The sequence below is a fragment of the Zalophus californianus genome, chromosome 2 (assembly GCF_009762305.2).
Source record: "Zalophus californianus isolate mZalCal1 chromosome 2, mZalCal1.pri.v2, whole genome shotgun sequence".
Classification (NCBI taxonomy): Eukaryota; Metazoa; Chordata; class Mammalia; order Carnivora; family Otariidae; genus Zalophus; species Zalophus californianus.
Genome location: NC_045596.1, coordinates 122,963,659 through 122,980,216, shown reverse-complemented (window position 1 = coordinate 122,980,216; position 16,558 = coordinate 122,963,659). Strand labels below are relative to the sequence as shown.

The window sequence follows — 16,558 nt, the reverse complement described above, 5'->3', positions numbered from 1 at the left end:
GATGTGTGGGAAGGGGCACGGAGCTTCCATGACTTCTCTGGGTATGCCACTTTCCCAACACCCAGAAGCTCTATGAACCTTGTCCTTTTGGGATTTTTATGAAGGCTTCATCACATAAGCTTGATCGAGCCTTAACTCCATTTCCAGTCCTTGTTCCCTCTGGAGAATGGGTGGTAGGGCCAGAAGTTCTGAGCTTCTAATCATGGGTTGGTTTTTCTGGTGACCAGTCTCCACCCAGGAGCCCACCAAAAGTCAGTTCACTAGAACAAAAGATACCGACTATCACCCAGGAAACTTCAAGGAATTTAGGAACTCTGTGTCAGGGACTGGGGTCAAAGACCAAATATGAGAACAAAAGGTACTTCTAGTGTTCTTAACACTTGGGAAATTACATGGGTTTTAGGAGCCCGGTGCCAGGAACCAGGGGCTAATACACATATTTTCTCTTTCACAGAACTCAGATTATCCCCCCAAGGCAAGTTTTCTAGACTCTTGACTATAGTCCTCCTTGATCTGATGCTTCGTGCCACCTATATTTTGTCTTTTAATGATCTTTTAATATTTTCCCCTATATTGTTGCTATTTGGGTCTATGCCTCTTCTCTGCTACAATATTTAATCTCCTATTTATGGCCACTATGTGAGAAAAACACTGTTTTTTCTCCATTTTACAAATGCCAGAACAGAAGCTTTAATAAATGGCATCATGCCCGGTGCCAACCCCCTCATAGATGGTAGAGAAATGATTCAAATCTAGGTCCTCTTTCCCCTGTATCACAGAGAAAGGGATCAGAGAAGCTCCACAGGTCAGACATGGATCTCCTCACTGAGAAAATGCAGCTGTGGAGAAGCCTTTCTTGCTGTGTGGATAATCCTCATAGTTGATAGATACTTAAGAGTGGCCTTGACAGTGATGTTCAACTTTTTAAAGTAATGGATTTCATTGTGTTACTAAGATGAAAATATAATTCTAGTTAACATTTGGATACTTGTGGGAACTTAGCTTTCTGAATGTGTAATTTTGGAAGGAAACTGATCTGAAATAGGGATCTCAGCTTGCTTTATTTACGTTCTTTCCTATTGGTTATTTGAAGGGACATAAACTACCTGAATTTCAGATTGTCCCCAGGAGAATATTTGTTATAAAAATGTTGTGGGAAAAGGTCACTCTGACTTAGAGAACCCACATTTTGGGCGGGGGAGAGTATTTAGAGCTAATTTCCTAAGGAATTATTGTTTCCCATTGAAAGGAAAGTTCAAAAGTGTCTCATTATTTTTCATTTAATCTTACCCAGAATGTCCAATATCCAGTTCCCTGTCATCTGCAGTTATCACAGTATGTCATTTTAATTTAAGGGGGAGGATATATACATAGTATATGCAAATGATCTCTCTATAGCATCATTGTGGCTCTATATGCACTTAGGAAATTTGTTTTAGTTGTTAAATCTTTGACTAATCAGTATGTCTGTGTTCAAAACACAAAACTGCAAACTTATGCTACAGGGTGATAAAAGGGGCATCCTGAATTTGGATTTGTTGAGGGGAATTAAAATTAGATTTGTCAAGGGGGAATTTATAGATTTCATAACATGCTGAAGATTATCATGTAGTAAGAATTGAACATGACTGTAAGACAATCCAAATGATATTAATTTATGTTTAAGTGTAGAGTTAATATTAAAACAGACATAAATATAAAAGATATTGTATATTTACAATCTCTTTCAGCTCTAAAAATGTCAGTAACAATAACTGATATTTGTGCAAAGAAGATGGAGAAGGAATAGCCAGAGAGAGAGAAGGAAAACCAGAAGAGTGAACATCAATAGAGCCAAGGGGAAAGGGTGTTTTAAGGAGAAGAATTTCCTAGCAGTCTTGAATATAATGTACAATATAATGTAACAAAGAACTCTTAGAACTGTAAGACATCAAAGTACTTAATGAGTATAGTTGCATTGGAGTGTTAAGGGACAAAGTCACATCAGATGGACTGAGGAATGTGTAAGTGGCAAATGATGGAATCAATGAGTAAGAAATATTTTGAGAATGTTTTTGTAAAGAATAAAAGATATCTTGAAAGGAGTCTAGAGAACATGTAGATTAATGAAAGTTTATTTATTAGTTTTAATTTTTGTTTTTTTACTTATTTTTTTTTGTTTTTGTTTTAAAGTGCTTCTTTTTTAATGAAACAAATCCAAAAGTTGTACAATCAGGCTCAAGTTGTGCAGTTCACAAGCATGGAGAAAACAAACAAACAAAACGACAGAGTTCAAGAGAATCGGAGCTAACCCAGGACGAGGCTGGACTTGCCACCAGGGGGGTTTCTTCAGGATGGCACCGGGGCTGGAGCCACTGGGCTGGGCACAGGGGCAGCGGGCACGGGCTTCTCCTCACTCTGCCCCAGGCTGGCCTGCAAGTCTGTGTCCACGTTTTCATGAATGTCACCTTCAGATCTAAGAAGTCTCCAGCATTTGCTTCAGAAGAGTTCCTTCTCTGGGGTCCAGATGACTCAGAATCTTCTCTGCCACCACTAGAGTTGGCACCTGCTGACTTGGCCCATGAAGGAGGATTTTCCTCAGGTGTCCCAAAGATGCTAGACGCCATTTTGTGTCTCCTCACAGGCTGTTCTGCTGGTTCATCAAAGCCTAATGAAAAATTGGATCCACCGCCTGGAGGCCCCAAAACCCGGGAGCTATTCCTGCTGTTGGGATCGACTCCCTTGAAGGTGGTGGTGGTGGTCATGGTGCCGAAGAGCGAGGTAGGCTGGAGCGGGAGCAGAGTGCTGAAAGGGTCAGGTCCGAGGGGCACACAGGTGCTCCCCACCCGACTGCCAGCGACTGCTGCAGGAGCCTCTGCCCTATTTACTTTTTTAAGATTTTATTTTTATTTACTTGAGAGAGCGGGGGTTGGCACTGGGCATGACACCATTTATTAAAGCTTCTGTTCTGGCATTGTAAAACGGAGACAACAGTGTTTTTCTCACATAGTGGCCATAAATAGGAGTATGCATGAGCAGGGGGAGGGGCAGACAGAGAGGGAGAAGCAGACTCTGGGCTGATCATGGACCCTGATATGGGGCTCCATCCCAAACCCTGAGATCATGACCTGAGCCAAAGTCAGCCACTTAGCCAACTGAGGCACCCAGGCACCCCTAATTTTTATTTTTTAATTGAAGTATAGTTGACAAGTTTTGTTTATTTTTTAACGGAAAAGACTTGAAATATTTAAAAGCCAATGTCAAGGATCCATTTGTTGGGGGGAGTTGAATATTAAGGAGAGAAAAAGATAATCCATGGTTCCTGAGGTGCCTGAGTGGGTGAATGAGGAGAGCATTGAAAGCAAAGTGAAAGCTTTGGCCTTATGGAATGCCAAAGTCAACTTCTTCACTGTCTGAGGAAGGAAGGGTAAGAATAGTTGCAGGGAGATTTGTATACTGGTACTGCGTAGCTAGGGAATCGGCAATAATGTAACTGGAACGTGTAGACCACAGAATCTAAACCTGAAAAGCAGACAGTTTAGAAAGATCAATGAAGTTGTGGAAGAACGGTCACAGCAAGCAAACTAGATGAAAAAGAGGTTATGACCAGAGTGGGGTGTCAAACTAGTGCTTTTGGGACCAGAGCAATTCTGGATGATGACAAGGTTGCAGGTATTGGAAAGTGGCCAAGATGCCATTGTCCGTATGGCTTTTGAGGTCCTCCACGGAGATGAGAATGGTGGCAAAGCCTGGTGGATGAAAGTGAATGGATGAAAGAGCTGAAGCCAGGAGGGGCAGGGAGTAGGAGAAAGTTGTGAAGTCAACAGGTGTGGGCCCCCACAGAGCAGGATGTTTTACTAGAAAGGAGGACAGCAACTGGGAAGAAGGAAGGCAGCAAGTTCACTTCTCAACTCTGTGTCCTTGGGGTGTGTGAGAATAAGGAGTCATCACTGCAGAAGTTTGCAGAGAAAGTTGTATTTTAGGGAAATGTTTGGGTTCAGGTATGGTAAAGAGATGGGGAAACACTTAGAGAAGGTTGTAGAGAGTTTGTTGATTTTGGAACAAGAATTCTAGATGACATAGTGGGTAGATGTAGGGGAGGGCAATTCTGAGGCCTAAGGAAGTATAGTTATTATGGGCAGATGGTGTGTTAGAGCGGTGGCTCCCAAATTATAATGTGTATCCAAATGGCCTTGTTCAAATGCAGATTGTTCTTCAGTTAATGGGGGCGGTGAGAATTGAGATTCTGCTTTGCTTAGCTAGCTTCCTTCCTTCCTTCCTTCCTTCCTTCCTCTTTTTCTCTTCCTTTTTTCTCTTTTCTTTCTTTCTTTTTGAGATTCTGCATTTCTAACAAGCTCCTAGGGGATGTCAATGCTATTGGTCTCAGATAAGTACTTTCTCAAGCAATTAAAGAACACTTTTTTTTACAGGTTTCCTGTGCTGTCCACAAGTAGAGCATCCCTATGAAATCTTTTGTAAACCAAAATGCTTAAAGTGAAGAAGCAATTAACATTAATTTATATGGAAAAGTTTTGAGCATTCCCAGACCCCCAAAATAACCTCTCACGCTTTTCTGATACCTTGGAACACATCTTGCTAACGGATGCAGAAAATAAATCTAGATAAAGCACAGATACTCAGCGACACAGTTCAAGGCTTTGGTGGCTGGACGCTGAGATGCTGAGTGTAGTTCCTGGGGAAGGATGTTGGCAGGGCGGCTATGGCTGTGGGGGTTTGTGCTGCCGCCATAGTGGCTTGCTGCAAAACAAATGCTGAATGCTGTTTTTACTTTTCACTTTTTTTCGTAAAAGCAAAATTAACGCTTCAGATTTATTTTGTTATTGAAAACAGGCACTTATCTAGGTCTTTCATAAAAGCAAAGTGGTGTAATGTGAATTTTCAACAAGTGGGGGATACCTGTATTTGGGGGAGAGGGAAGGGAATACACTTTTGATGTTGACTGGTGAAATTAGGGATCATATAAATTAACATTTATTATAGTTATTGTATCTCAGAGGCTCTTTATATGCATTATATATATAAACTCATATAAATCCTCCCAGTAACCCTTTGAAATAAGTGCTGTTATTACTCCCTTTTACAGATGGGTAAACAAGGCACTTGTTCAAGGCTGTCCAGCTGGTAGTGGTAGAGCCCAGGCCATGTTGACCAGAGTTGCCCTGTTTTGCTATTTACAAGAGGCATGGAAGTTGTTTCAAGAGTCTGTATGAGAAGAGTGAACATTGGGGCTAGTGGTTAGAGGTTTTTTTCTCTCTTGGTAGATGCTTTAGAAATTTTTGAATAAAAGAATACAGTACTTCATTGTTACAAAAATTCGGTGGAGTGTACAGGGTGTAACTTCTTAGATAGGAATTTGCAGTGATTTTCCCCCCACTTTTTGTTAACTTCTATTGTCACAAACATGTGAATATAGTTCTAAATTTAAATTAGTAGCTGTAATTATTTATGTACTCACTAAATGCAGTCATGTGTTTATTGATTCTCCCAGATCTTGCTTGTGGGTTGGAAGCAGGATGGGGGCAAAGAACCTTAGTGCTCCTCTGTTCCACCATTTTACACTTGGTTAAATAAAGATAAAGATTCTTATGTATTGTCTGGCCAACCTTAGTGCCTATTTGTGGGTGAACACTTTGATACTTGTAAAAGCTCCCATGTAGCCTTCTTGAAGAGCTTGTGGGTACACAGAAAAATTCTAGAAACTGAAATCATACTCAGGACAGCTGGAACGTACTATCTCCCTCTCCATCAAGTTGGCAAGCTAGTCCTATTCTTTTGGCAGACTGATCACATTCTTTCCAGTTTGGCTTTCACTAGATATCTTCCTAAGGGAATCTACGAAGAAAGTAAGGAATAGAAAGATTCTTAATCTTTCATGAAGAAAAATTCAAGTATCTTCTTTTTTTTTCAAGACCTTAACTCATTTATAAAGGTGGTATTGCCTAAAGAAGGAAATTCAAGTGAGGATTGAAACTCACTGTAGTGAAAGAGACCATGCTTGAATTCAGATAATATTTAGCTAGAAATTTCTTATTGTTGGTCTTATACCTTAAAGGCAAAGGACTTATAGGGGTTTCAAAGCCCATATTTCATTATTAAATAATCTGGTCTCAGGTCTCTGCTAGAAAGCAGTTCATAGATTAAAAGAACGGTGACCCAAGAATTGTTTAATAATAAAGATGTTGGTGTCAATATTCAGTTTTAGATCAGTCACATTTCTAAAATCAAACTCTGGAAAGACTAAGTGGAATGAAACGTGTGGACATTAGGTAGACAATTTCCTTTGGAAAGTACCCTCTGGCTCCTCTTTGGTCACTTTCTACCTGGAGCAGTATATCAAACACCTCTGCACATTGTCTTTATGAATGGCAACTTCAACCTTTAGAATTGTTTACTGCAATAAACAAGTTTTAAGGGGAATGATATACATACCTTTGATCACTAGTGATACTATGTGAAGAGTGTGTAATTTCGTTAATGTTGATACTCAAACTAATGCTCTGTTTATTTAAAGGATATCTTGTTGTTTTTATTGGGCACCGTTATCTTCTGCTTAGAACAGTCCAAAGCCTCTTAACTCACTTCCCATTTTCCGCTCTTATTCTCTACAATCCATTCTCCATACAGCAACCATAGAACTTTAAAAAACAAACGCCCCCCCCATACATCACATCCCATTCTTGCTTATCCTAAAACTTTATAATATTTTATCTTTGCAGTTAGAACAAAATCCAAACTCCTTATGTGATGTGATCCCTAATTAATTCTCCAACTTTTCTTATACCCGTCTCCCTTTGGTCTCATTATGGCAGCCCCGACGACTGGCTTTGGCTTGTTCCTGCACTGGGGTCATTGCATTTGCTCCCTCCTACCTGGAATCCTCCTTTCCAGATCTTCATGCATTTCACCCTAAGTATTTTTGGAATCCTCATATTGTTAGATTTTAGACAATACCTCAATGTAATACAAACTAAGTGCCATGATTATTTAGTTTTTGTTTTGTTGTTACAGTATCTACTTTGTAACAATGTTTAGTATTTTTGAGGAGTCATAAAACGTCCTAAAACTTTAAAATTTTTATCCCTTTTGGTAGTATATTTTTAAAATAATATATAGTATGCACATCTACATGTTTTTTAGATTTGGATATATGCATATCTACATCTTAGGGAATAGAATTTATTATAATAAATGAACCATTTCTTGATGACTCAGGGTCATTACTATATAAAATTGTTATTATGGTCTAATATAAGAATGTTCTCTGGGACTGCCGAGGATCTCTGCCCTTCCACTAAATTACCCCATGCTGCATTTTGAGTTCTAAGATCTGTTTGTTTATAGTTCTATTAAAAAACAAATTTATTCCTCCCTTTTTAGCTATGTCAGCTAATATTTTTATTTTCTTCCCATAACTCTCCCCAGCTCTACTCCCCCTTTCTAGTATTTTGCTTTTATTATATTATGTCTTAGAGAAACAGATTACCGTGCCAAATAAAATTGTGCCCAAAATAAGGGAAAGTGGCTCGAAGTCACTTAAGTTCATTTTTACAAGTGAAGTACACACAGATCAGTGCAAGGAGTTGCTTATATGCAGTTTGGCTTTTGCAGGTATTTTTCATTTTATTTTAGATTTTTGACTATGTGACTATTTCATTGTTATGTGAGAGCTGATAAGAGCCATGTGACTATTCTTATTTTCATTTTTTTTAAAGTTCCATATGATTTTGGTCCTGTAATTATCTTGTGCTTTTGATCAAAATTGGCTGTGAATTTTAAAAACTCATTTATTTTTCCAGCTTTATTGAAATATAATGGACATATTACATATAAGTTTAAGGTGTACAGTGTGATGATTTGACATATATAAATATTGCAAAATGTTTAGCACAATAAGGAAAGTTAACACATCCTTCACATAACTGCCATATTGTTGTTATGGTGAGAACATTAAACTTTTACTCTCATAGTAACTTTAAAATGTACAATACAGTATTGTTAATTACCATGCTGTGTATTATATCCTGGGAACTTATTCATCTTATTCATCTTATATCAGAAATTTTGTACCCTTTGATCAACATGTCTCATTTGCCCCAATCCTCAGCCCCTGGCAACCGCCATTCTACAATCTATTTTTGTGAGTTTGATGTTTTTAGACTCTACATAGGAGTGAGATCATGCAATATTTGTCTTTTCTGTCTGCCTTATTTCATTAGCCTAATGCCCTCAAAGTCCATCCATGTTGTTACAAATGGAAGGATTCCCTCTTTCTCATGACTGAATAATACTCCATTATTTCACATCTTCTCTATCCATTCATCTGTTGTTGATGAACATTTAGGTTATTTCAATATCTTGGCTATTGTGAACAATGCAACAATGAACATGGACATGCAGACAGCTCTTTGAGATCCTGATTTCATTTTCTTTGGGTATATATACCCAGAAATAGGATTGCTGGATCATATGGTAGCTCTATTTTTAATGTTTTAAGGATCCTCCATGCTGTTTTCCACAGTGGCTGCACCAGTTTGCATTCCCACCAACAGTGCACCAGGGTTCCCTTTTCTCCACATCCTTGGTGGTATTTATTTTTCTCCCTTTTTTTAAATAGCATTTTAACGGATGTGGGATTATAGTTCATTGTGGCTTTGATTTGCATTTCCTTGATGATTAATTGAGCATCTTTTCATGGACTTGTTGGCCATTTGTATGTCTTCTTTGGAAAAATATCTATTTGCATTTTCTGCCCATTTTTAAATCAGATTTTTCTTTTGCTGTTGAGTTGTAGGAGTTGCTTATATATTTTAAATGTTAACCCCTTATCAGATGTATACTTTGCAAATATTTTCTTCCATTCTGTAGGTTGTCTTTTCATTTTGTTGATGGTTTCTTTTGCTGTGCAGAAGCTTTTTAGTTTGATGTAGTCCTACTTGTTTAGTTTTGTTTTTGTTGCTTGTGTTTTTGGTGTCATATCCAAAAAAGTCATTGCCAAGATCAATGTCAAGGAGATTTCTTCCTGTTTTCTTCTAGGAGTGTTATGATTCAGGTCTTACATTTAAGTCCCTGACCCATTTTGAGTTGATTTTTTGGGATTGGGCTAAGATAGGGGTCCAGTTTCATTCTTTTGCATGTGGATATCTGGTTTTCCCAGCATCGTTTACTGAAAAGACTATTATTTCTCTATTGCGTATTGTTAGCTTCCTTGTCAAGATTAGTTGAGCATATATCTATGAGCTCATTTCTGGGCTCTTGATTCTGTTCCATTGGTCTGTGTGTCTTAGTTTATGCCAGTACTATACTTGTTTGATTACTATAGCTTTGTAATATAGTTTGAAATCAGGAGGCATGATGTCTCCAGCTTTGTTCTTTCTCAAGATGACTTTAGCTATTTGTGGTCTTCTGTGGTTCCATACAAATTTTAGAATTGTTTTTTTCTATTTCTTTGAAAAATGCCCTTGGAATTTTGGTAGGGATTGCACTGAATCTCTAGATGGCTTTGGGTAGTATGGACATTTTAACAATATCAAGTTCTTTGATCCATGAACACATAGCTTTCCATTTATTTGTGTCTTCTTCAGTTTCTTTCATCAGTGTCTTATGGTGTTCAGTGTATAAATATTTCACTTCCTTGGTTAAATTTATTCCTAAGAATTTTATTGCTTTTAATGCCATTGTAAGTGGGATTGTTTTCCTTAATTCTCTTTCAGATAGTCCATTGTTAGTGTATAGAAATGCAACACATTTTTGAATTTGATCATATAATACAATCTCATTTCAAAAAAGTACAGATTTGACCACAGTAATTAGTCCTCCTAGAGAGAATATCTATAAAAAAGCATCAGTGAAATCTCTTGGATCTTCAAATACACATGTCTTATAAATTAATCAATATTATTTGTGAAGCATACATCAGGTAATCAACTATTGCCCAACATCATATTCCACAGGGTAAAATTTAAACACTGTCTTAGAATCTGGGCTACAGACATAGTTTAAGCTATTGCTCTAAAATATGTAGGCCAATTTGGTGCTTCATTTTGAATTCATATAGCATTTTTTTTTTTTACTGAAGACATTCTTTACTTATCTTAATTTACCTGTAATACACTAAGAGATAAAGCAGGTGGTAATACATCTGATTTCATAGAAAAGTAAAGTGGACTTAATATCAAATGGTGGAGAAGCACCACAGAAATTTTGTAGATATAACGGAAGAAAAAGAACTTTTAAAAACCACATTTTAAAATAATTCTCTTAAATATAAATCAGTAGGCTTGTATGTTCACTTCTTGGTTTAAATTCTTCATTAAAGTTGCACTCAGTCATAGTTGAAGGCAGTACCTTAATGCTCATTCCAGAGTCACGGAAAAGTCATTCCCTCAAAAAAAAAAAAAAAATCACTAACGGGTCATAAACATAGTAAGACAGTCTTTGGAAGTTAAAGACAGAAGAAATAAATGCAGCTTCAAACTTTATTTAATTGTTTAGTCATGTATATTAAAATAATTCTTTATCAGCTCTCAGCGTTCATAAGTATTCTCTCAAGCAGTATGCTTCAGTCGTAAGAACATCTAATTCCTTGCTTCTGCAAAGGTAAAATTATTCTTGGAAACTTTCCTGAAGAGTGTTTTTTTAAGAACTGTTCACATTTCTTTCCGTTTGCATTTACTTAAGGTAGGGAGTGGTGGATGAGGAGAAAATAAAGATCAAGTGTTGGATGAATCTCAGCTTAACATTGTTATATATAAGGTGGAGGAGACGGGTCTCCACTGCATTTCCTGTTCTCAATGACCTGGAGGCATTTCTCTGTCTAGTTATCATCCTGTAACAGCTCCTTTCTTGCCAGGTCATTAAGTTCCCCTACAAGCCTCTGTGACAAGCTCTGCCTTTCAGGAACTCAAGATTAATACTTTAGGGAGAGTTTGGGAATTCCTTGTTATCAAATTGATCTATGAGAGTTTTTCTTTATCCACTGGTGTCAGGAATGCAGGGTTGCTGTAGAGTAAGTCAAGCTAACATAAACACGCACATACACACTTTTAAAATTCATTCTCTCTAGCGTTTTTCTTTTCTTATTTACATAAATGGTTAATTGTTTCCTTATGAGATTAGTTTGTGTTAAAGAAAAATGAAATGCAACTCTGTGTTAGACTAGGACTGATACTGTAGGTTGAAGTAATATTTCAGTTTGATTTAGATAATGTTGATGTTACCCTAAGGTGATTTTTCTATCAAATCTCCAGAAATCTTCTTAATTGACTGGAGGTGTCTTTAAATCAAGTATTTTTCTTTTCTACACCTCGCTTTTATTAGTGGAGAGAACCATGAAAGGGTAGACATGATCTTTGAGAAAGCCACTTCACCTTGCTGGGCTTTGGTTACTCTCTCCTAAGGGAAAATTTTGGCTTAGATGATTGCTAAGGTAATTCCAGCAGTCTGGGCTTCATAAATTGCCATAAGATGCACTGCAAGCAGCATTTACGTTCATTATTAGGTTTTTCAACATGATGTATAGGCTGGCCATGCCCTTAAGCTCACAGAACAGTCCCAACACCTAAAAATAAGTAAGGATGACCGCTGAGACATTAGTTTGGGAAAGATCAGGTGATTTACTAACTGCAAGAGTTCCTTGGGATTTTCTCCCTTCTGTGTAACATTGATGTTGGTATTTATGATGAAAGAAGGGGAGAGGATGTTTATCAAGGGTATGATTGTTCCAAGTTAATTGACCCTGTTAGGCTAAAATTGTAATGATTTTTATGATAATCATTATGATTAAAAAAAGATTGGTAAGTAGAGGCTAGAACCTTGGTGACTTAGCCAGCATCTTGGTGGCTTCTGTGCTAGTCTGTGGGAAGGTTTGTTGAAATTCAGCAAAGGGAGCAGAAAGCATGCTGTGTTGACCAAAATGCAAAAGGTACTGGAGAGGAGCTGAGGAGGAAGAGGGAGATTTTTTAAAAAGTATGGCACCTGAAGAGAACAGACTTACTCTGTGCACTGGGAAAAAATTATCTCGACAGTGAGATAGGAAATTGTACCAATTATAAACTGTCACATTGTAATCATTATTAGTTTGCGGCTGCTCCCACCAATGAGTCAAGCAAGAGCAGATATTCAAGTAGAAGGTATTATTCCAACAGTGCTTTCAAATCCTTTATATTCTATTAAGTAAATTGGAGGAAGCATATGGGGCCCAGTAGACCTGTAAGAAGGGTACAGTTATTGTACACTAATAATAGTAGATAGGAGCCCTGTGTGGGAAGGCTGGGGGTTGGAGGGTAAATTAGTCACCTTTTGGAGATGGATTAACTCCTTTAGGCCCCTAGGGTGCTTTTCAGTACACACATTTTTGCACTAATTAGCACCCTTGGGTCCAAGTATTAATGCAGGCCAAGAGGGGAATCGTGTGCTCCCCAGGCATCAGTAGCATACGGCCCATTATTACTGTTTATAATAAAATATTGTACTTACCGCACATCTTCGATCAAAGACTTTTTTTTCTTTTCTTTCTAAAACCCTCTCATTAATCTTAGCACCATTACTGGGATTAAGTGGCTAAAACACTGTATCATTATCTCCATTTTGAGAGGAAAGAACTAGCCCAGGAAAGTGGCAACTTGCTCAGGCCACCGTGAATCAGAAGTGGAAAAGGGATAAGAAATCAGGATTCCCTGCTTTTCTTCTTAGGCTAAAAATATCTTAGCTGATGAAAAGATGTTAGGCACTGACTCTAGAAATCAGCAAATGCTTTTATTTCTCCCACTCATCTTCTTGCCCACAGTACTTTCATTTGTTGGAAGTGCTATGGGGAGTTTCTCCTTTCCCCAAGATGATTGAAGAGGGTCATCAGTCCACGGGGCACCAGCATGGTTTTTGTTTTTTTTTTTTAAGTATTGTAAACCTAGTCCTCCCATGACATTTAAACATTTAAAAAAGTGATGTGACAATACATTCTATAGGAAAATCTAGAATTAAAAGATAGAATTAAAAGATACATAGAATTAAAAAAGGAATCTATTCTCTAAATATTGAGTAAGACAAGGGTCCAGTTCAATGGTAGTTTAAAATAGAAGACTCTAGCTTCCATGACAAATTGGTCTATTGCAGGCTCCCAAGATAGGTGGGATTCACTGAAAAATGTTTAGGTTTCCTGTACTTGCAGAAGGATTGCAACTTCAGCAATAGGGACTCATTCATCAGAGCTTGGCTAATCCAGTATGATCAGAGAATCATTTTTTTGGATAGAAATAAATATATTCCTCTTTTTTCTCTCTGTGTGACTACAGGTTGATGACTGGATCTTTATTTAAATCTATGGTATTATCAACCGGATTAAGAACATATACTTGGAAGTTCTTAAAACCTTGTGTTGTAACCATGGATATTTAACTTCATCACATCCCAGTTTTCTATTCTATTAAATGAGCTAATAATTGTACTTACTACATAGCAATGGATGAGGTAATGTATTTAAAGTGATTCACACTGTGTCTGACACATAGTAAGAGGTCAACCGATATTGGATGTTATTATTAACCACTGGTACTCTTGATTTATAAATAAAATAATTAAGGTTTAAAAATATTGAATAATACTTGACTGTGGCCACAAATTACAAAGCCTCCCCCAACTCCTTTATCCACTTCGAAGGAGCAAGAGGGGTTCTAATAGATAAAACAGATAAAAATGACATATCTGTTAGAAATGTGAAATCCCTATTTCTCTGGTTTATCTTCAGGGATTATAAAGTCTACAACTTGACTGTTCAGTTCTCTCTTTTTGTCTGCAATAATTAAATCACAACTCAGACAGTTTATTTGAGCTACTTTATGTCCCATATCCTTGGGTTGCCCCATAAAATCGGAATAATTTCAACTTCTTAGCGGTGTCTTAGAAATAAGTCACAGAAATTTGCCTGTTTGATAATAGCTATTTTCTGATTCATGTTTTATTTCTGCATGAGTGGGAGGAAAAGACTATTACTGGGAAGAGACTCTCCTACAGTAATTCTTAACTTTGCATCAAAGGATGATTCTTAAAATTCTCAATGTCAGGCTTTATCCCAAATAATTCAACAGAATTTCTGGGTATGGGACCAGGCTTTACTTTTAAAGCTCCTTGTGTGTTCCCATATGCAGTTAAAGTTGGGACCCACTCTCCTGTTGGCCTTACACTTTAGTAAGCATCAAGATTATGGGAAACCTTAGGTCCCTACCCTCAGAGATTCTATATTCAGTAGGTCTAGGCTAGGGCCTGGGGGAATTTTCATTTTTAACCAGAACTCCCACCTGTCCTCCTCCTCTTGGTGATTCTGGCTGAGTAGTCTTAGGACCATATATTGGGAAACCCTGGTGTTGACCAGTAATCTATTTAATGATCCCATTTTAAGTTCATAAGGTATCTAAACCAGAGTAAAAGCCTCATCAGCAATACACATTATTCAGTCTCATCCAAGTCGCCATACAGAACTTCAGTTTGCTCTCAGAAGTATAGTAAAATTTAAAATTAGCACCTCACAGTTTTGGAGTTGGTTTTTTGTACATCACTGTGAAGCTGTCTTAATTGACCAGGCAAGGGCAAAGAATTGCTTTTGACTTGCAGAGATGAATCCAGGAAGGTTTCCAGAGACTGTGTTTGCTCTCATTGCTGGATTTGCCCCCCGGGTTTCAGCCCATTGTTTTAGATAAATTCATTAAACTTTAAAAACAAGCTTTTATTAGAATTATCTTTTTCTTTTAGGTTTTTAGCCATTGACTGAGATTTCTATAACTTTACTGTAGTTGCATTAAATGAAAGCCTTTCTAATGAGCTTCATATGAGGCTGTTACATTTAATGTCAGACTTCTTGTTTGCTTTGTAATTAAATACAACTAAAATTTGCACATGTTTAATTTTTCTCAAGTTCCTTTCAGCTTCTTGGACTTGACATTCCTTGGAGACCCACCATGTGTTCCCCTTCTTGTGAAATCTGAGCTTTACGTAAGCAGACTCTGTGTTTAACCCCTGCCATAGACACCAGGATAAATTGTTCTTGGGAAAGGCCAATGAGGAATAACTTTTATAAATCTTTCTTTCATTTTCATTGAGGTTTAAGCCAACTGTACTAAGTACCCACCCCCGTACACCCTCCCCAAGAGAAAAAAAAACAAGAGAGAAAAAGAAAAAAACCCAACATTATTAGAGCTCTTAGGTTTTTAGGGCAAAATAATTATGTTCACTAAACAGCACCAAATATATAGTAATGTAAATTGGCTTTTAAAAGAATTAGGGTATTTACTATTTAGCATGGCAATGTGATGATATCATGGGCCCTTCTGAAGTAGCCAGCCTTATAATTTATGGCCTGTGGGACTAACATTTTGTAATTTGAAAATGATAAGGTTGATTGAGAATAGCCATTTCAGCTCTTTATCCTTGATAGTTGACTTTAAGCTCTGGTTACTTAAACAGCTTCTTTCATCTCTACATTCACAGTATGAGTGTTGTGAGCATTATTCTTGTCCTGAACATTACTCTCAGTGTCTAGGGCAGAGGTGTCCTGGTAAGAACCAGCTTGTAGACCAGGGTTGACATATAACTCTGGAACAGAAATCTTCCTGGTGATCCACTGGCCTAGGACCAAAGAAAAGATGCCCCACTGAACTGAGGTTGGTGTTCTGCCATTGCAAGGAAAACCTGGCTGTGCCCAGAATATATAGACATACCTCGGAGATTTTGCAGGTTTGTTTCCAGGTCACTGCAAAAAGCAGATAATCATAGTAGAGCAAGTCAAATAAATTTTTTGATTTCCCAGTGCATATGAAAGTTATGTTTGCACTAAACTTTAGCCTACTAAGTGTATAGTAGAATTGTCTAAAACAACAGTATATATACATTAATTTAAAAATATTTTATTGTCAGGGTACTTGGGTGGCTCAGTGGGTTAAGTGTCTGACTCTTGGTTTCAGTTCAGGTTGTGATCTCAGGGTTGTGAGACTGAGCCCCATGTCAGGCTCTGTGCTGGGTGTGGTGCCTGCTTAAGATTCTCTCTCCCTCTTCTGCTCCACCCTCCCCAACTCATGCTCTCTCTTTCTCTCTGAAAAAAAAAATTTTTTTTTATTGTTAAAAAACAGTAAGCATCAGTTGAGCTTTCGGTGTGTCATAATCTTCTTGCAGGGGGAAGGTCTGGCCTCAGTGCTGATGGCTGCTGACTGACCAGGGTGATGGTTGCTGAAGGCTGGGGTGGCTGTGAGGATTTCTTACAATAGGACAAGAGTGAAGTTTGCTGCATTGATTGATTCTTCCTTTCATGAATGATTTCTCTGTAACACGTGATGTGATTTGATACCATTTTACCCACAGTAGAATTTCTTTCAAAATGGGAGTTAGTCCTCTCAAACCCTGCTGCTGCTATATCAACTAAGTTTATGGAATATTCTAATCCTTTGTTGTCATTTCAACAATCTTCACAGCATCTTCATCAGGAGTAGATTCTCTCTCAAGAAACCACTTTCTTTGCTCATCCATAAGAAACAACTCCTCATCTGTTAAGGTTTTATCATGAGATTGCTGCAAT

At 37.7% G+C, this 16,558-nt stretch overlaps 1 protein-coding gene across 1 annotated transcript; it reads right to left on the bottom strand.

Annotated features, from left to right (window-relative positions):
- Positions 1-2,186: 2,186 nt before the first annotated feature.
- On the bottom strand, positions 2,187-2,842 carry LOC113924363 (jupiter microtubule associated homolog 1-like). Its single transcript, XM_035726047.1, has one exon. The coding sequence runs from the start codon at positions 2,742-2,744 to the stop codon at positions 2,232-2,234; it is 513 nt and encodes a 170-aa protein (XP_035581940.1). The 5' UTR covers positions 2,745-2,842; the 3' UTR covers positions 2,187-2,231.
- Positions 2,843-16,558: the final 13,716 nt, after the last annotated feature.